The 22,311-nt window shown below is 34.3% G+C and overlaps 1 protein-coding gene across 2 annotated transcripts in view; it reads left to right on the top strand.

Annotated features, from left to right (window-relative positions):
* DSC3 (desmocollin 3) overlaps nt 1–22,311 on the top strand; it is a 48,090-nt gene that overhangs the window by 4,979 nt on the left and 20,800 nt on the right. For both annotated transcript variants that reach the window (XM_079109323.1, XM_079109324.1), the window contains exons 3-10: nt 5,365–5,449; nt 7,128–7,327; nt 8,563–8,682; nt 13,372–13,527; nt 14,731–14,875; nt 16,551–16,717; nt 20,124–20,258; nt 20,867–21,052. In XM_079109323.1, coding sequence (XP_078965449.1) covers nt 5,365–5,449; nt 7,128–7,327; nt 8,563–8,682; nt 13,372–13,527; nt 14,731–14,875; nt 16,551–16,717; nt 20,124–20,258; nt 20,867–21,052 — 1,194 coding nt within the window. The remainder of the gene's footprint in view (nt 1–5,364; nt 5,450–7,127; nt 7,328–8,562; nt 8,683–13,371; nt 13,528–14,730; nt 14,876–16,550; nt 16,718–20,123; nt 20,259–20,866; nt 21,053–22,311) is intronic.

Here is a 22,311-nt window from a genome sequence, read left to right as displayed (position 1 = left end):
ACAATATTTTTTTGTAATGATGTATGATACAGCAATAAAAATGAATGAACTAATGTTTTGTCCTCAGCTTGGATAAATTTCACAAACACAATTTTTAGTAAAGAAAGCAAGTTGGATACAATTACCATATGACTTTATAGATTTAAAAGGCAAATCTTGGCAAAATAAAATTATATCTTCTTTAGGGACACAGATACATGGCATAAAACTAAGCAAAAGCAGAGAAATAGATGACGAACACAAAAGTCATCAATCAGTGGTTACATGAGTTTGGGAGTTGAGGGATGGAAGGAAAGGCAATTGGATAGAGGGGCTTCAATATATAGGAATTTGGAAAATAGTAGTAATAGGGCCTTCAGTATATAGGAACTTTGAAAATAGGAGTAATGTTCTGTTTCTTAACCTTGAATGTAAGACTTTTATTACTAATTTTATTCTTAATTAAAACATACGCTATGAGCAATCTTTTGCATTGATAGTATATTTTGTAAAGAACTAAAAAAGAAACAATAGAATCAAGAAAACAAATGCTCTTTAAAAGCATAGATGTCTATAATGAAGTGAGTAAAAAACAGAGAAGGCTCAGATAAAGCAATATTAGAACAAAGAGAAGATAGTTATGGAGAAAAGCAATGTTAAAATAATGTTAATATATTGTTCTAGTCAACTAGAAAGCAGAAAGCAAGCAACAGCCTACAAAGGGCAAATTACCAACATCGACTTGAGGGAGTACACAGAATCTAAATAGATTTATAGCCATGAAAGAAACGGAATTAGAAGCCAAGTATCTCCATACACACACACTGCATAAACCAGGCTGGGATCTATAATAAGAAGTGAACTATTCCAAAATTATGTGGAACTGATTATCCCTATCTTATGTAAATTGTTTGATAAAACAGAAAAGGGTGAAATTCTTAATTCATTTTATGAGGATTGTATGAACTTGAAAAAGAGTAGCCTTATCTCATCTATGGAGATCATAGATGTGAAATACTGAAATAAATAGCAGTCCCCCAAATCAACAGTGTATTTAAGAATCTATCATATCCATGTGAGGTTTATCCCAAGAAAATGAAGTTGGTTTATGTTAGAAAATCTATTTTTATATTTTAACATATTGAAAGAGAAAAACTTCAAAATAGGTTGAAAATTTTAATGTATTTTTAAAGAAATTCTTATCAAACTAGGAATATAGGGAATGGACTTCCTTCAGCTAATAAAGCATAGTTTAAAAAACAGGAATGAATATAATGAAGAAAAAAGAATAAGACTCATAATTAGTTGTGAAATGGTAAAAATATTCTTTTTAAAGTTAGAAACAATGCCAGTATGTTCACTTTAGCAATGTTCTATTTAGCCTTCTATTGAAAGTTCAAATGAGCACATGAGAAAAAAATAGTAACAACAATAAAAGAGGTAGAGAATTAAAAGAAATTTTATTGTCATTTTGAAGACTATCGGATTATTTCCATGCAAGAACCAACAGTATCTTTTGATAAACTGCTGTAATAAAAGTAAGCAAGTTTCCTGGATGTAAGTCCCATTTCAGAAGACATTTCTATAAACTATCAACAGAATTAGAAAATAAAGGCTAAGAGGAATCCTATTTGATACAACACTAAACCATTGATATATCTAAAATTAATCCAACAAATATGTGAAAGCACTTTATAGCAAAAAACACAATACTTTATTGAAAGGCAAAAAATTACCTGAGAAGTAAATGAAAATGAATGGAAAGACTAAATAGTCCTAACATGCTCAATTCTACTTAAATAGCTATATTAATATTTCATAAAAAAATTTATGGAACTTAGTCAGTTGATCATAAAAAATCTTGAAAGAGTAGAAGGTTGAAAAGTGCAAAGATACTTTAAAGGTAGATGAGAGGTATTGGGGTCACCATAACAAATACCAAGATTGGTTATAAAGCTGTATTGATGAAAACTATATTGTTGTGATGGACAGATGAACATGCATACAGATGAAATAGTGTAGAAAGCCTGGAGACAGGTTTGCTTTTGGGGCATGACTCATATTACAGATGCAGCATTCTCAATTCAGAAAGAAAGGGTTGGTATGACGTTCTGGGACATTGGCTATCTATACAGCAACAAGTAAGACTAGGTAGCCAGAAAAACTCATTCACAAAGTACATTCCAGATTGGTAGACATTGAAAAGCTAGGAACAACTTTAAAATTTTCATAAGAGAATATTGGATAATATGTTTATGACAGGATAGAAGAATTTTTAAATTTTATGCAAAACGCAAACCAGAAGAAATGATTTAAAAAGTTGATTAAAAAATCCAAGGCAATGAATAATAAAATTAACTAATGTTGATCAAAAGATGCACTGAGACAGTTAAAATGCAAGCCACACTGACCTACAAGCAAAAAATAAATTAAAAAAGAGAAGAAATTAATAGATAGATGGTTAAATGATACAGCTGGAACAATTTACAGAAGACAAATGGCAAATAAAAACAGAAAAAGACAGTCTCAGGAAAACTTAAGAAAATGAGAGTCATAAATTTAATTGTGGGAAGGGATATGAGAAATAAGAGATTTAGTACTCTGGGCATGAATGTAAGTTAATATTAGTGCTTTGGAGAGTCACTTAGCAACTGCTAATGAAACTGAAGGTGTTCATAGATAGAACAGCAATTTCTATCACTGACATGAATTCTAATATCTTGCACCAGTGAGACTTCTCAGTGCAATATCATCTGTAATGGGAAAAAAAGGGAAAGCAGTATCAATAACTGTTAATATAGAGAAATAATTAAAAGAAACATTAGTATAGAATTTTGATTGTGTATTATACATATACATTATGTGTGCACATACATATACACATTTTTAGTTATCATGAGTTAATCTTTCAGCTTTGTGTAGAAATATTTTACATTTGATTATATCAGAACCAATAGAATTGTCTTTATTTTTCCATTGTATATTTCTAAAATCTCTTATGCAAATTTTTTAATTTGAAAAAGCCTTTCACTGCCAATTTGGATACTGGATGTGGAAAGAATCATTTCTCTATCCATGATGTATTCTCTTGTTTGTTAAAAAAAAGCTTTATTGAGGTATAATTTACATTTCATACAATTTACCTGTTACATGCATAATTCATAATTCATAATTCAATAAATTTTATCAGGCCCACAGAATGAAAAACCATTACTGCAATTTAATTTTATAACATTTCCATTTCTTTTTACAATCACGTCCCAATTCTACCCTTAGCTCTAGGCAACTACTAATCTGTTCTCTATATAGTTGCCATTTGGGGGCATTTCATATTATGAAATTATCCAACAGGAATCCTCTTGCTCATTTTTTTTTTTTACTGGGCATAATTACTTTTTAGGTTTGTCTATGTGGTAGCATGCATCAGTATTTTGATTTTTTTAATAGCTGAATAATATTCTACCAGTATATCACATTTTGCTGTCCATTCATCAGTAGATGTACATATGAGTTTTTTATACTTCTTGGTTATTGTGAATAATGCTGCTATGAATAGTCATGTCCAGGCTTTTATGTGGACATAGGTCTTCATTTCTTTTAGACAGAGTGGGATTATCGAATCATTTCCTGAGTTTATGTTTCACTCTTTGGGGAACTGCTGATCTGTTTCCCAAGTGTCTACATCACTTTACATTTTCACTATCAGTACAGGAAGGTCCCATTTTCCCCACAATCTCATTGACAACTGATTATTTTCTTATTTATTTTTGCCATCATGGCAGTTATCTCATAATGGTTTAGATTTGCATTTCCCTAACACCTAATGAGGCTGGGTCTCTTTTAATCTATGCAAGAGTCATTTGTATATCTTCTTTGGATCGTATCTATGCCCATTTTTTGTATCATTTGTCACTTTGTTATTGAAATATCAGTTATCTTTATATATTATTGATATAGGTCATGTATTATATGATTTGAAAATATTTTCTCTGAGTTATATTTTCACTTTGTCATTTGAAAAACATTTTTAATTTTGACTGTGTTTATCAATTTTCCTGATCACTGTGCTTTTGGTGTTTTCCTTTAACTAGTTTTAGTTCTTACATTTGGGTCTGCAATCCATTTTGAGTTAATTTTTGTGTGTGGTATAATTTAGGGGTTCATATTCACTTTCACTGAATGAGTATATCTTATTGTCCCAGCACTATGTGTTAAACAGATTTCTTTCCCTTGAACTTTCTGGGAGCTAACACCAAGGGAAAACTTATTTCTATTTCTAGAATTTCAGTCCTATTCCATGTATCTACATAATTATCCTGTTGCCATTACAACTCTGGCATCTATTGTACCTTTAGAGTTAGTTTCAAAAATGGAAAATGTAAGTCTTCCAACCTTGTTCTTTGTTAAATTTATCTGGACTTCCTTGCATTTCAATAAGATTAATTGTCCACTTCTTCAAAACAAAAAAGGTAGTGAGATGTTGATAGGGATTTTATTAATCTGTAGATGAGTTTGGGGAATATGTCTTCTGATCCATGAAGATAGTATGCATCTCAATTTATTTGGGTTTTTTAAAGTTTCTTTCAATTTTTTTATTATTATCATTTTTATTTAGCTTTTAATTTTTGTAGACTGCATTTTGATTCATTGTACACAAATGCGGTACATAATTTCATTTCTATGGTTGTACACAATGTAGATTCATAACATTTGTGTAATCATACATGTACATGGGGTAATGATGTCTGTCTCATTCCACCATTTTTCATACCCCCCCTCCCTCTCATTTCCTTCTACATATTCTAAAGTTCCCCCATTATTCTCTCATTCCCCACCCCTCACCCCCATTATATATCATTCTCCACTTATCAGGGAAAACATTTGGCTTTTGATTTTTATATGTTCATTTGTATCCTGTTCAGCCTTGCTGAGTTCATTAACTTTTTTGGTGGGGGATTTTTTTTTTTTTTTAGTGTAGTCTTTTGAGATTTTCTGTATATAAGATAATGTCATCTGTGAATAGAGACAATTTTAATTCTTCCTTCCCAATTTGGGTTTAATTTTATTTTCTGTGTAATTCCCCTGGCTAGAAGCTTCAGTACAATGTTGAATGGAAGTAGTGATAGTGAATATTATTGTCTTTTTCCTGATATAAGAGAAAAGTTCTTCATTAAGTTGGAATTAGTTGCAAATTAATAAAATATTAATAAAAAAAGATGTCCCTTATCATATTGAGAAAGTTTCCTTTGATTCCTAGGTTTTTGAGGGTTTTTAGGTAAATAGGCCTTAGATTTTGTCATTTGCTTGTTCTACATCTATTGAGATTCTCAGTTGGTTTTTGTTCTTTATTCTGTACTGTATTAATGTGTTCTTTATTTATTCTAGGTCTTCAGTTTTGCTGGTGAAGCCTGCAAAAAGGTGATATTTAAAGTACCTTCTAAGCTAGAGGCAGACAAAATTATTGGCAGAGGTGAGAAATTACAAAACAATCTTTTTATGTCTTTGATTTTTTTTTAATGTGGTGCTGGATTTGAACTCAGGGCTTCAGTCATGCTAGGCAAGTGCTCTACCACTGAGTTACCTGCCTAGCCCTGCAAAATAATCTTTTAAAAATGAGAAATTTAGTTTACTCAGGTTTGAAAGAGTAAGTACGATATACTATCTTTGCCTCTATGGAGTTGGCCTGAATATACAAGTAGACACAATTCAAGATTATTTTAAGTAATTTTTTACTTTTGTAACTGTGTTGATTTTTAGTGTCAATGTATACTTTTGGTTCTAGCACAAATGTTCTCAGCCATGTTTTTGTAGTCATTTGTGTGTTTTAATTGTTCAAAAATTCCACAAAGAATTACACACAAAGCATAGTTCTTACGGTATTCTAGTTTTCTAAGCATTAGAGAAATAGGGATGGGGAGCTGAGAGTGTCAGAGCAGTATTTAAATCAGTGCTTTTGTTGTATTGAGTCACAAAAAAATGTGAATTTTTCCATTCAAAACTGAATTCAAGCTGCCATTTGCATCGTGAGCACTGAGAAACTGGGGACCTCAGACGTCCCCCAGAATGGAAATGCTTTGCCCATATGGGCTTTTCAGGTGTATGCAGAGAATATTGGAAGGAAGCATCATGACTTTTTTATTTTTTAGAGGTATAGTATCTCCCAGAGATATCAAATTTACTTTTTCAACAGAACATTCCATTACTAGTTAAAGCATCTCAGTTAACTTTTTTCAACAAATGACAATTTTCTTCCTGTGGGGAATAAGGAAATGAATGGATATAGAAAGGTCTGGGGCATTTCCTAGGGGAACAGACCAGAACTTATCATTTGGCTAAAAACTCGAGGATGAGAGAAATATGCCATCATCCCTAAAACTGTGCATTTATTTTTAGCTAAACATCTCCACCTGTGAGAGATTCAGATTGAAGTGAAAGTACTATACATGTATGTAGCATAAGACTCCTTTGGGAGGATTAATTTAATTAATTTAATTAATACTTGTGTATTAATTTATCTTTGGATTCTGTTAAAGTATATAGATAAAGAATGGAATGAAAACCAGGTATAAAATTTCCAGGGAGGGAAGACACCATGTAGAGTTTTCAGTGGGATCCTGGAAAGCTAGACACCATACATAGAACCTTGGACTCATGGGGGAAAAGTATACAGAAGAGAGCCAATGAAAGGATTCAAAGGTTGATTCTTCTTGCTTGAGTTTGCCTAACTCCTTTGTTCTTTGTGTTCATGTGTAAAATTCCTGAGTGAAGACAACTTAAAAGACTCACAGTGTATTGTTAAGGAAAACTTTTCTGTGTGTTTATTCAGGTGTCTGTGGGGGTGTGTAGCTCAACTTTGTCATGATTTTAATGACAACACCTCCTTAATTAGAAGGTCATTTTCATAAGCCTATTAGAAACATATTAATGTTTACTATACCATGATAGACATATCAATTGAAATCATTTTTTAAATTAAAATAACATTTTCTAATAGTGTAAGAGGACTAATTCATATGTTTATTAAATACAAAGTGATTGGCTTATATCATTTAACTTCTTGGTGTTCTGGAATATTCTAGAAATTATTTTAGTATTCTTTCTCTTTCTGCCTGTGTTTCTATCTTATAATGGGGAATTTTTATCTGCAGTTGATTTGAAAGAGTGCCTTAGGTCTGCAGACTCCATCCAGTCAAGTGATCCTGATTTCAGAGTTCTTGATGATGGGTCAGTGTACACAGCAAGTGCCATTGTGTTGTCTAATGAGAAAAGATCATTCACCATAGGACTTTCTGACAGGAAGACACAGACCCAGAAAGAGATCGATGTGCTTCTGGAACACCAGAAAAAGGTATTCAGAGTACATTAAATATTTCCAGACATGTTCTTTTCATTAAAACATTCTCATTAAAAATTACAAAGAGGACCAAAGGATAAATAGTATCTTTTCCTCTCCTTCTTTCCCCTTTCTTTCCTTTTCTGCTTTTCCTTTCTATTCTTTTCCCTTTCTTCCTCTCTTAATAGCGTTTAAACACTGGCTTTGGTTTTACTGTTAAATCTAAGTGATATACCCTCTGTGAAGTTTTCTTACATCTCTAAATTTTAGTTAATGACTTTTATGCACATCATCAATTAGGTAATTGTACTGTTACAGCATTGAATTTTTTTTAATTAGTGCAAACAATTGATCATAATGAATGGCATTGCAAAGGTAATCAGAAAATGCTGAAAGTTTAGATTGTGTTCCTCCTAATTTGATAGCTGTACAAATGATGAAGTTAATTAAAATGATTGCTTAGCACTTGACTAAATGCTTAAGATAATTATTTATTGTCATCAAATCTAATGTCTCCCTTGCTATGTCATGAAATGAAATGAAATGAGTGTCACTAAAATGTCCAATAGAACTTTTCTGCAATGACAGAAATGTTCTCTGATCTGCACTGCTGGTATAGCCCAATATTGAGCCCTATGACTAGTGCAACTGAAGGATAGAACTTTTCATGTTATTTAATTATAGTTAATATAAATAAGCACATGACTAGAGACAACCAGTGGCTATTATATAGGACAGTGCAGATAGAGTGTTAAGGCAGTAAAAGAAACACATTCGCTTTTTGTAGTTCACCTGAGAGTGTGAGGTTTTAACAGAAAGAAGGTAAGTGCTGTGCAGAGTGGTAAAGTGTTGGTTGTTTTTGTTTGTTTTTGTTTTGCCATGCGGGGATCATATCCAGGGCCTTGAGCATACTATGAAAGTGCTCAACCACTAAGCTACACACCCTCACTTTCTACTGATTGTTATATAGAGGATGCATTCTCTATTAGGCCAGAGCAAAAACTAAGACTATAGTGATTTTCCTAACCTAAAAGTATAGTCAGTGCTAGGAAGGTATGCAAAAGGAAATTCTCTAGTCATGAAATCTTTAATATCTGAATACATTCTTATAATGGGCAAGAATTTATTAACTGGTTTTAGCAAGAGCATGGAAATTCCTGAGGCTGAACCTCTAGAGAGACTTTATGTTTATAAGCTGCCCACTATTTTACATTTTTGCTTTTGTTTATTAATTCTTTCTTTAAATTTAGGTGTTGAAGAAAAGAAACACTAAAGAAACTGTTCTCAGGAGAGCCAAGAGGAGATGGGCACCTATTCCTTGTTCAATGCAAGAGAATTCCCTGGGCCCCTTCCCTTTGCTTCTTCAACAAGTAGGTCTACATTTTTTTCTGTTTATGAGTGCTTTATTTATGAGTCTGTTTGTTCAGGTTGGTAGCTTTTGAAGCTTAAAAAAAACCAGATTAGATTGAAGACATTCATGAAGTATAATAAAAGCAAATAAAATGAGAAAAAAATTACTAAAATACTGATGACATCAGGTGGACTCTATAGCCATTGTATGATCCTTATTCACTTATTCATTCATTTAGAGTTATTGGGCAACCACCATGTTCTGTGGTAGGCACTGCTCTAGGTATTAAAGATGAAAATGAATTTAGCCCTGGCCTTTGCTCTCCTGTGGTTTATTGACTTAGTGAAGGTGCTAGAATAGAAATAGATGAATGATTGCAGCTCTTAGTAAGGAGTGCTATGACGGAGATGTAACCATTAGATTGATCTGGTAGTGCCTGTGATGAATACCAAGCCCTGATATCAGGTAGCAAAAACAAGGCAGGCTCAAGGGAAGATATATTGGAGTTGAGTCCTGAAGGATGGGACAGTTCTGTGCAGGTAAATAGTTGAGTGGGAAGAGGGAAGTACAGAGATAAGGGGAATGAGAGCAAGCCTGGCTCCTTAGAGGAGCACTGGAGCTTACACTTCCCAGGAATATGAGGGTGGAGCAAGGGAAGAAGCATTTTGCTAGGAAATTCCACTGCATCTTAAAAAAAGGGAGACAATTTAAGCAGGATAATAACAGGATCAGGTTTGCTTTAGGTGGAGCATGGACAGGAAAGCCATTGCTGAAGTAGGTCTGTGGCTTCGTGCTTACTTTTTTTCTCCTTAAATTTCTTTACTATGGTTGCTCTTTAAGACTGATGCGACCCATGTGCCACTTATTTAAGTTTTCAATATTCTTTCCAGAGTCTTTCACACTTAGTTTATATTTTATCCAGCACTTGTCCCTCGCTTCTTCCTCATGAATATCATATCTTAAACAATGATGAGGCATATTGAGAAATGACTTCTGATTATTGAAGTTATACTGATCATAGATAATTTTAGTCACTGCATTGCTAAACCTCTCTGTCCTCAACATCTTGAAATATATACATTGGGCATATCTGACCTTTCCCTCCTCTTGGAAACCTTTCTCTTACTTGGCTTCTACAATACATTCAACTAGTTTTTCAATTTCTTCATTGGTCATTTTTTTTTTCCTTCTGGCTCTTCTTCATCCTCCTTCCTCCCTCAGTCTCTAAACTTTGGGGAGCACCAGGGCGCAGCCATGAACTTGCTTCTTGTTTATTTGTGCACACTCTTTCATGGATCTCATCCCTTCTCATGACTTTATGTACTACTATTCACACACTGGAGACTAGAGACTTCATATTTCCAACTCAACCTGCCTAACTTATATTTCCAACTTAGAAGTTTAATAGACATTTTCAACTTGTATTACAAGTTGTATTTGTATATACAAATGAAATATTTGGTTTTTCTTCTAAAAACATTCTCCCATTTCAGTTAGCAACTGATCATTCCTATTTGGGCATTTGAGTGTGTTTCATTCTAAGGTTTTATTGTAGAGAGTACACATCTCTCCAAGTAGATAGCAGATTGGAATTTATTACAGTGTATACAATAGTTTAAGGAATTGTTAGGAGAGCTGGAGAGACAAACTTCAGGTTGAGCTTTCAGGAACAAATTCCGTGCTAGCTACACCAGAGCCTGCCACCAGGGGCTGTTTTGCTTTCCTTGTGATAGAGAAGACACTAATTCTAATCCAAAGTGTCACCGCTGCAGCCAGAGCTCCTCCTCATGCGGCCCCAGAGTGACCTCTACGGTTCTAGCCAACACTAGAAAAAAAAAAAGTGTTCTTTCTTTTAAATACTGTGAATTTTTATTAATTCACAGTAATAATGAGTGAATAATTATTAGAACTTCTGCTGCTGCAGCAAAAAAGAAATTGCACCTCAACTGTGATGTCAGCAAAACCAGCAGAAGCAGCAAAAATAAGAAATCTACCTCACTTAAGTCTTCCAAGTCTTGTACAAGCACATCTGACAGTCCATATTTCAGTCTGGAACTCTGGCTGCCAGAGATGAGAGAAAATTTAACATTTTTTGGTTGGGTTTTGTCTGACTCTTTCCAGCATTTACACTATCAGGACAGAGTAGAAGAAACCCAAAATAGACGTTGAGCCCCAAAGTATTACATCCACCTCTTCTTCTCCCAGTTAAGTTTTTAATTTCTGATTATTATAGGACATTGGTCTGGTTACATTTTACTGAGATCCAAAGTAATAGTGGCTTAAGCAAGACAGAGGCTTATTTTCCTCCTGTGTAGAGTGACCTAGTAACAAGATTCTAACATGAGGCAATGCTGGGGACCCAGCTTTATGAATTTTTTGGTATTAGGGATTGAATCCAGGAGTGCTTAACCACTGAGCCACATTCACAGTCCTTTTTTTATTTTTTGAGACAGAATCTCACTTAATTGCTTAGGGTCTCATTAAATTGCTAAGACTGGCGTTGAACTTGGGATCCTCTGCCTCAGCCTCCCAAGTGTCTGGGATTGTAGGAGAGCACCACCACATCTGACTGGCTTCTAATTTTATATCTTGACCACCCCTGCAGGTTCAAGGTGACTTACACAGTATTTAAAAGAAAGAACACATTTCTTTTTTTTTTTTTTCTAGAATGCACCATGGATTTTTGCAAAGCTACTTTTTATTTATAATTATTATTTATATTATTTTTGCCTACATTCTGTTGACCTGAACTTTCCATGTGACCACACCTAATTGCAAGGGAGCGTGAGAAGTGCCTTTCTTCGGGGTATCTTCGTGTTCAACTATAAATTCTAATACTAAGGAAGATAGGCAAAAGAGATATTAGGGGATTCTAGCACTCTCTGATATATCTTTGACTTGTATCTTAACTCCACATATCCAACCCATTGGGAAATCCTGTTGATTGGACCTTTAAATTGTATCTAGAATCTAATGTTTCTCACCACCTCTCCTGCTACTGTTGTCTAACAAATAATCTTCTGTCCCTTGAATTTTTGTAGCAACTTTCAAAATGGTCTCTCTGCTTCTTCCCTTACTCCAGGACAAAGCAACAAGTATTGCCCTTTCAAAATATGAAAAAGAAAAAATATCCCATATTCTTTTAAAGGCAACCTATGGAATAAGAGAAAAAAAATGTAAACTATAAGGGATTAATATCCAAAATAACAAGGAACTCACATAATGTAATAGCAAAAGACAAATAATCTGATTAAAAATAGGCAAAGAACCTTAAAAGATATTTCTCCGAAGAAACACAAATGGTCAACAGGTACATGGGAAGGTGCTCACCATCATTAATCATCACATAGTAAAATCACAGTGAGATTTCACCTCATGCCTGTGAAATTAGCTATTTTTAAAAATACAAAAAAAAAAAAAAAGAGAGAGAGAGAGAAAAGTGTTGGTAAGGATGTTGAGAAAAGGGAACATTTGTGTATTGCTGATAGAATTATGAACTAGTCAGTCATTATGGAAACTAGTATAGAAGTTCTTTAGAAAATTAAAACTAGAACTACCATGTGGTCCAGCAACTCCACTTCTGGATATATATCCAAAGAAAATGAAATCAGAATGTCAGAGACATCTGCACTGACCATGTTTATTGCAACACTTTTCACAGTGGTCAAGCTGTGGATACTCCATGAACATCCACTGACAGATGCATGTGTGACGACATCATGTGCACACACTGACACACACACACACAAACACACACACACACATACACACACAGCGCCCCCTACAGGAGAATTATTCATCCATAAAAAGGAAATCCTAACATTGGCAACAACACAAAACCTGGAAGACTTTATGCTAAGTGAAGTAAACCCAGACAGAGAAAGATAAATATGTATGATCTCAGATGTATGGAATCTAAAAGAGTTGAACTCAAAGAAACATAATTGTGGTTGCTAGGACCTGGGAGGTGGAGAAAAGGGAGAGGTGTTGTCCAAAGGATATAATCTGTCATTTGTAAGATGAACAAATTCTGGGAATTTACTGTGTTATGATTGTTGGGTTCATTATTTGACCATGGTAATCATCACACAATACATATCAATGTATGCAAGTCATCATGTTGCACACCTTGTGAATATACAATATTTATTTTTAATTAAATATTTTTGAAAACATTAAAGATGTTTAAATTTAAATTTTAAAAAATGTTTAAATTTTTAAAAATTATCAGTCAATATTACTCTTTTTATAGTCTTCAGTGGCTTTCTATCTTCATTTTCTACAAGGGAAATCTGGCTTCCTTGGAATTACCTGCATGATATGGCCCCTATCATCTGATTACTTCTTCATCTCCTAATCTCCTCCTGGTTCTTCCTGACCCAACAACAGTGTTTTTGTAGAACTTTGAACACCCCAGTCACCTTAGCCTGATTCCATTGTACTTCCTGTTTCTTCTGCCAGGAAGACTCTTCTCTGTTTCTTCTCAGAGAAGCTCATTTGTGAATTCCTCTCTCGTGTACATTTTGATTCCCTCACCAGTATGGGAGTTCCTGTTTGCCTCATCCTTATGAACGATGGGTATTATTATTCTTTTCTATTGAAATCTTCTCTTTAAAATAAAAAAAAAATACATATGAACACTTCAACTGAATTTTTAAAGACAGAATTTAAATTTTAATGTTTTTACATATATGTCTCTTCTTTGTAGGTTCAGTCTGATGCAGCACAGAACTATACCATCTTCTACTCAATAAGTGGACGTGGAGTTGACCAAGAACCTTTAAACTTGTTTTTCATAGAAAGAGACACTGGAAATCTGTATTGCACGCGGCCTGTGGATCGTGAGGAATATGATGTTTTCGATGTAGGAATTTTATTGAGAAACATGACTTTATATTTTTATTAAACTGTCCTTCCTCTGGTACTCCACTTACTCTTTCCTGTCTTCTCGCACTCTATCTTAGAGGGTATCTTAAAATCAAAGGAGCATAGAGTGTGCAATAGTTTGGAATACTTGGTCAACACTTTATCTCAACTTTTGTTAAGTAAAGCTGAAATGAAGCAAATAAATTTAATTATAGTTGAATGTAAATTCTAGTACATTTGTAAGTTTGTTTTTGCTTATGAGATACTTTCTCTGGTCACTGGTTCCTTTTCCTCTCTCCAGGACTTGTCCACAGTTGAAAGAGATCCTTTCTCTACTGCTGTACTCTTTTCCTTCCACATGTGTGACTTTTTAATCATGTCTACTAACTAGATCAGGATATAAAACCAAGCTCAAATAAAGGCTAATACACAAGCATTTTTACATGGATGAGCTTATCATCAAAGAGAAATAGACAATTTTCCTTGTGATGTAGTAAATACTATGGGGTTCTGAGACGATCCGTGGGTTGGGGGAAGGATTCCTGATTGGAAACATATTGTTTCTCTAAGACAAAAGTGCTACTAGGTTGCAAATATGGGTGAAATCCCCATATAAAATTCTTTACTTTCAGTTAGAAAATGTTCAACTCAGTGTTGTCATTACATACTGAATAGAAATACCTTTTATTTGACTATATATTGCCTTTGATTAATTAGCAATGAGGAAATTAGTAAGTGTATTTTGTTGGAAAAACTCTTAACAAGTATGTGGTCTATGAAGTAAAAAATTAAAAGGGCTTAAAAGTGGTAAGACTGGGAATTGTTACTTTATGTAGATCCCATAGTAGGGATTTTTCCCATTGCAATAATATTGTTATTCAAGTAACTTTCTGATTATGGAGAGAATAAGGTCTATAATCCAAGTCATTATAGCCACATGTAATTCCTCAGAATAGCATACAGAGTCCCTGTATTCTTACCTAGGTATTATTTGAAGTGAAGTCATTTCCATCAAATACTAAATTTCTTTGCTATAAAATGTATCTCCATTTGGTGCATTGATAATTTAAACAGCATTGAATAAAAATTGTTGAAATTGTTTGTTATTGAAAAGATTTGCAGTGCAGATTGTTGATAGGGCATCATATCCTCTTGTTCTAATCTGATGTTGATTTTGAAGTTGCTTTTCCTTGTTTTATAGCTGATTGCCTATGCATCGACTGCAGATGGGTATTCAGCAGATTTACCTCTTCCACTGCCCATCAAAGTGGAGGATGAAAATGACAACCACCCAATTTTCACAGAAGCAATTTATAATTTTGAAGTTCCAGAAAGCAGTAGACTTGGTAAGGCTGTTTCTTTGTTAAATATGTTTGTGTACATTTTTGAGACTTTTTTTTTTTTTTTTTTTTTTTTTTTTTTTGAGGCTCATGGCCAGGTCATCCAGTGGTAACACCAGATTAGAACCTATTTATCAGAAAAATTTTATTCCCATCAATTCTAGTCAGCATGTTTCTTACCAGTTGTTACAGGAATTTTTGGCATTGTCAATATGATACTAATTGATTAGAGTGGCAGCAGTTATTCAAGCTTTGTACCATATTTGGCTTATGTATTTTATTTCACCTTCTCATTATGTGGATTTATCACTATTGTCACCTCCAGAGTGGAATGAACAATAAAACTAAAAAGTTGTGAAGATGTTTTAATGAGGTTTCATTTAGAGAGTTTTTAAATGATATCAGCTGAGGACACAATTTTTTTGAATGCCTTTTTTTTTTGGTATTGTCTCTTCTTTTAAAACTACTACTTCAGTACTTCCAATTTAGAATGAATACTGGAATAATGTTAGAAAAAGTTACATAACACATTCTCCAGCCTAAACACTTTCTCACACATGTGGAAAATCAAAGTATTTCAGTTTACTTGGCCCTTAAATGTGTCATTTATGATGTCTCCTGAGACTTGCAATATGAAGAATAGGTATCCTGTCATAAAGTTAAAAGAATGTGTACTCATTATGAAGGATGACTTTGCTAACTTGCCTATTAAGGATTCTCAGGGTTACTTAGACTTTCACAGCATTATTATATTTATTTTTCCTTTTTATATTTTACTTTAATAATTTGATGTTAACCTCCTTATTATCTACACATACAATTAAAAAAACACAAAATCATTGGTTTGAAGTTTAGAAAACGTACCTTTTCATGCAGGTTCTCTAACTCATGAATTCCATGAGAACTCATTGAAGTCACTTTGAGTTCTTTCACCTGTAAGGGAGTTAATTACAGTAGATGGTCAACACTATTTTTAGCTTCACAATTCTATGTCTCTGTTGCATTTTTCCTTTTTCAAAAAAAAGATAAACATTTCCAGATTTTTTTAATGTTGTGGATTCTGCGTTTTTTCAGTAGTAGTAGAGAACGTTGGTGAATACTTTGATGCCTCTATTAACCCCTTGTTCTTGAAGCACATCACATCAGTAGGTTTAGAACTCTTAAGGCTTTTATACTAAGCAGTTGAAAGAAAACGAATCAGAGCTTAGAAAACAACAACAAACAAACCATAAAAAGGAGATACTGGGCCACTGGGCTATTAAAAGTCAACTTAACTATCTATGTAATCTTATTCCAAATAGATCTTAATTTAGAAATTAATTGAAAGCTTGATTTGAAAAATTCTGAATTATTTAGGAGACATAGTTTATCCTTCCAGCTAGGTTTGTTACTGCAATATATAGGAATATGTATCAAAATAATTCGTTATAGCCATTTTTAAATAATGCATTTTCAAACCTTTTAAACTGTAAGCAAAACACAAGGTAACTGATTCTCAGCATCAAAATGTTTTATCATACATTTGAAGTCATCTTCAATAATTCTATGTAAAGAGTGTTACCTCTGGTAAGAAATACATTTTGAATTAGGAGTTCACCATCATTGTTAAAGTGTGAAAAGTGTAGATACTTCTAAACAGGCTTTGTAGTTCTGGAAATTGAAAGTTCTTTTAAATGCACAGGTACTACAGTGGGAGTGGTTTGTGCGACAGACAGAGATGAACCCGACACAATGCACACACGTCTGAAGTACAGCATTTTGGAGCAGAAACCGAGGTCACCTGGGCTCTTCTCTGTGCATCCCAGCACAGGTGTGATCACCACAGTTTCTCACTACATGGACAGAGAGGTAACATCCACGTTCTGTAGAATGCCATTGTACTGGGGGCCCAGCACCCTTTGCCCCTTTACTGTAATTTATTATCCTATGGATTAATATTATGAATATTAATAATATTATTAATATTTGTTATTTTATTAGGGTCTTAAGACAATAAGAATTTCTTTGCATTTTTTCTATTCTTTACATTCTGTTTCCTTATGTAAGAAGCCAAAAGCAATAGAAGTACAATTCAACTGGTGTTCAGATGGGATAAGAAAAAATATTTCTTTTGAAAATTATTTTCATTATTTCTTGTCTGTGACTTGTTGGTTCCTGTTCAGTCTTTAATTCTCATGTAGGACAATAAGTTTTGCTTGTTCATGAGTCTAGATCATACCCTGAGCCCTATTCAGTTATTATAGATATACGTACTTTTTATCAGTTAAGAATCAGTTCAGATGAAGTTGATGAATTATTAAAATTCTGTAACACTATTCAAATGACATTAATAGCATATTGTCATTCATATAGTAATTTGTGCTCAAATTATACATAGTTTCATTTGGTCTTTATAATTTCCTTGTTTGATTAAATAGGTGCTCTATCTAATCTATAGAGGAGAAATGTCATGGTCAGAAAGATTGACTGACTTACCCAATTCAAATTATTTCACAGAAACTGCTAATCTTTTGTTTTCACTGTTTCTCTGTCCTCTCTGTCAGCCTATACTTAACTCAGAATTATACATTAATAACTGAAGCAAATTTCATATCTATAAAATAGCTTTATAGAACATTTCAATAATCTCTACTCAGAATAAAATATATAGAAGGATTGACATGACTGGAGAGATTATGAAAAAGAAATCAATGGAATTGACACCAAAGGCAAAAAATCTATAAAGAGGAATTAAAAGTAGTACAAAAGTTGTAGTTACCATCATTTTAATCTTTCTCAGGGTTGGAGCCCTTATGTGGTAAAGCACATAATAATAATAACAAATGAGAAAGATTGCAAGGGAAAATGTGAATGTTTTGTTTCTTTGGAGCATGTACTGTTAACATGGTAATCAAGCAAAACAAGATTTTCCCATTCATTGCAAATGGAAACAGATGATGTTTAGAAATATTAAATTTTTTGGGGGGTACAGAGACATGTTTGGGTAGCCCTAGGATGGCGGCTGGCGTTGAGCCAAGAGGTGGCACATAGTTAGTGTTAACACAGCGTGATCTACTTTTGCTTGATTAGTTAATGTCTCCTTTGTGCTAGTGGTCAACAGATGTTCCCCATTCTTTCTTAATTGGTACCGTGGCGCATGCTCCAAACATGCTCCTTAATCCTAAGCTGACTGGCTGCCTTAGGTATATAAGACACACACCTATAGGAAGCACCTCTGATAGATCGCAGAATGCGGAGATTGCAGATCGCAGAAGGCGGGACTAAGCACACACCTCCAGATTGTAGGTCACAGGAAGCACCACTAAGAAGCACCTCTGATAGAAAGCACCTCTGATAGCACGCACCTCTAGCATGCACCTTTAGGACGCAGGATGCAGGACGCACCTCTAAGAAGAAGCAGCTGACTTTTAAGAAGCAGTAGACCTTTGATAAGCGTAGCCTCTCTGAAAGAGTAGCACTTCTAAAATTAAGCAAAGTCTCTCTTCCTCTAAGCAAAGCCTCTCTTCCTCTATAAACTAGCAAACAAGTAAACAAGCAAGAAAGCCCGGATAAAGTAATAGAAGTAGTTCAGTTCCAGTCCACCTTCGATAAATTACCGAGAGATTGTTGCTGCCGGTGGCAACAGGGGTGGCGGGATATTAGGGATTGAACTCAGGAGCACTCAGCCACTGAGCCACATCCCCAGTCCTATTTTGTGTTTTATTTAGAGACAGGGTCTCCCTGAGTTGCTTAGCACCTTGCTTTTGCTGAGGCTGGCTTTGAACTCAAGATCCTCCTGCCTCGGCCTCCCCAGTCATTGGGATTACAGGTGTGCGCCACCGCACTGGGCAAGAAGTAGTAAATATTTTAAGATTCTAAAACTTATATGTTGCAGTTTAAGGGCCAAAGCCATTTGTGATTTCCCGGTGCCAAAAAAGAGAAAAAAAAAAGTAATGGAATTTTGTGGGAAATAGGTAGAGTGCATTGTGGAGAATCACACAGGAACTAAAGGAATAAGGCAGAGAAAGAAACTGAATTTAGGTGAATAAAAACACAGGGTATCAGACAGTCCTGAAGTCTATGTAGGGTGGGAATGATGATTTCCAGTGTGGAAGAGAAACTGAGCAAAATGAAGCCTGAGGGAGGGAAGAGGGCAGAGGACATGGCAGAGAAACCAACAGAAGGCCGAAGATGAGTGGAATAAAAGAGAAAGGCGACCATGATGAGTGTTTCAATATCTAATGAATTAATTTCACATCACCATACCATGTGCAGAAGTCAGTTGGCTTCCTGATTGCCACATCCAAGTTATGTCCCTCTTTATAGTTGGAGCTTATGAAAACTCTCTTCCCTTGGATTTCTGGGTCCTCTTATTTCCCTGATCTTTCTTTTTTAATGTGCTTTGCATCATCTTCTTATTTTCTCTATGCTTCACATGCTATTGTTCCTCCTGTCTTCAGCGCTTCTCACCCTGTAATGTCTCCTGGATAATCTGATTCTCACCACAATTTCAACTACTCTGTACTTCCTGATGATGCTCAGGATGGTATTCTGGCCACTATCTCTCCAAAAGTATGGAGACATATACTCGGGTGCTTCTCTATGTCTTCCATTCAATTTAGCTTAGGCACACAACATTCAGTGTATGCAAAGGAAAACTCTCATTGTCATCCCTTCACTCTATATTTACATCTTTGGAGAGATCTCTCTTTCTGCATCTTCTGCATTGGTTGATCATATTTCTGTTCAACTATCCAAGTAGACACCTGACCATTATACTCAACCACTTTTCTTTTTTTTTTTTCTTCCTCTTAACTTGTGCACAGAACCTACTATGAAGCCCTACTGCATTCTAATTCCCAAGTGCTTTCCCGTTATCCTTTTCTTTGTCCCTATTGCCACTGACTCACGTCTGGACCGCCTGCCTTAGGTTATTGTAGTTGGCGGGTGAGTGCATTTGGCTTGCTCCAAATTATGCTCAATCTTCCTCAAGACTCTTCTTTCTAAAACTCAAATATTTCTATTTTGTATATTCCCTGCTTCCCATAAAACTTTTCCTCATTGCCTCTTAAAGCATAAACCTAAATTCTTAGTTTGTGTCTTTGTTATTTAACCTCTGCCTACATTTTCAGCTTTAGCCTTCTCTACCAGATTCTTAGAGTATATGGAAATGTGGAAATCAAATACAAGCATGAAAATAGAATCACGTGCAATTGGGTTTCCTTTGTGAAGCTAAACAAAAGTATCCATGATTAAACATGGGTTTTGTTTTCAGGTTGTAGACAAGTATACATTGATAATGAAAGTCCAAGACATGGATGGCCAATTTTTTGGATTGATCAGCACATCAACATGTATCATAACAGTAAAAGATTCAAATGACAATGCACCTACTTTCAGACAAAATGCTGTAAGTATGTAATATCAAAATCTATCTCTGCCTTGATTCTTATTTATTATGTAATATGAATTAATAAAATATTTGTCATACTTTGAAACATATTTTGTGAATAAAAGTTTATAAAACTCATTTATTCTTATTAGTATTTATATTATCTACCTTTCATTAAAAGCCAATAACATTTGAGTCTTCAAACGCACGGAAGTTCTTTCATTTAAAAGATAACATTTAATGAAACAATACTACTTGTGATTCATAGTTTTAAATTAATCTGTATATAAAAACCATAAGAATAGTGTTTTGGTTTATTTATTTATTTATTTTTGGTACCATGGATTGACCCAGGGGTGCTTAACCACTGAGCCACATCCCCGGCCCATTTTATTTTTTATTTTGAGACAGGGTCTCACTAAGTTGCTTAGGACCTTGCTAAATTGCTGAGGAAGGCTCTAAATTGTGATCCTCCTGCCTTGGCCTCCCCAGCTACTGGGATTACAGGTATGCGCCACCATGCCTGGTGCCTGGCTAAATAAGTATTTTTAAAGAGGAAGAAATATTGTACTTTCTTTGAAGTTTTCTTTATAAATCAAATTTTTAATGAATTCTATTTCTTTCAGTATGAAGCATCAATAGATGAAAATACTTATAATGTGGAAATCTTACGAATACCTATAGAAGATAAGGATTTAATTAATACTGAAAATTGGAGGGCTAATTTTACCATTTTAAAGGGAAATGAAAATGGTTACTTCAAAATCAGCACAGACAAAGCAACTAATGAAGGTGTCCTCTGTGTTGTAAAGGTACAGTAACAACAACTTATTAATAACTTGGCAACTTCACATATTTTTAATCAACTAAGTAGTTTTAGACCATGGACTCTACCAGCTCAGAGAACTTAAACCTATTTAGTCTGACTCTTCCTATTTGAGGCCTGCCTTTTCTGTAATTTTATTGTTAGTTACTAGTCTTAGAGCATATGCTTGACTATTAATTATTAGGATCTCTATATTTCCATTGGCAACATATTCTATATTTGGAGGGCTCTGATTCTCAAAGGTTATTACTTCCACTATGCACAAATTATTTTCCTTATCTATGTCTTTGGTCCTGATTCTACTTCTAAAACTATTTAGAATTGATAACAATTTTTGGAAAATGCTGCTATATCCCTTTTCTAAGATATATTCCCAATACTTTTAACCCTTACGTAGTATACTTTAGAACCACATGCTTCTCACCATATGCATATACATGTATATAAATGGGTACATCTGATCTCCTTTAGGGGAAATTTTGAAGTTTAAATATAGTATCATATCAAATAGCACTGAGTAAATTTATTTTTTGTTCTTTATATTGCACATTTGGTTGAAGTGCTACATTCTTGGGCTCAGGTTTTTTTTTTTTTTCCCACCCCTCCTACCTCCCTGTTCCACTTCCTCTATTCTGCTAGTCTTCTTTCTATTTATTTGTAGTTTTTAAAAATTAGTACTTTATAGGTATACACAAAGGTGAATTCACTATAGTATATTCATATATGTACATAGCATAATTTCGTCAATTTCATTCTATCTTTTCTCCCTTTTCTGTCCTTTTACTCTTCCCCTCAATCTCCTTCTTCAGCTCCACTGATACGCTTGCTTTCTGATTGCTATAAATATTGATATGCTGATTTTAGTTCTTTTGGATAAATGCCAAGGACTGGGATAGCCGAGTCATATATGTCTCTATTCCTAGTCTTCTGAGGAGTTTCCATACTGCTTTCCAAAGTGGATGTATTAATTTGAAGCCCCACCAACAATGTATGAAAGTACCTTTTTCTTCACATTCTTGTCAGCAGTTATTATTGTTTGTATTCTGATGATTCCCATTCTGACTAGAGTGAAAAATAAAATCTCAGTGTAGTTTTTTTATTGTAAACAAATGGGATACATATTGTTTCTCTGTACATGGAGTCAAGGCATACCATTTGTGTAATCATAAATTTACATAGGGTAATGTTGTTTGATTCATTCTGTTATTTTTTCCCTTCCCCCTCACCCCTCCCACCCCTCTTTTC

This window comes from Sciurus vulgaris (assembly GCF_902686455.1).
Source record: "Sciurus vulgaris genome assembly, chromosome: 13".
Taxonomy (NCBI): Eukaryota; Metazoa; Chordata; class Mammalia; order Rodentia; family Sciuridae; genus Sciurus; species Sciurus vulgaris.
Note: the sequence above shows the minus strand (reverse complement) of the source record. Positions and strands in the feature narration are given on the sequence as shown.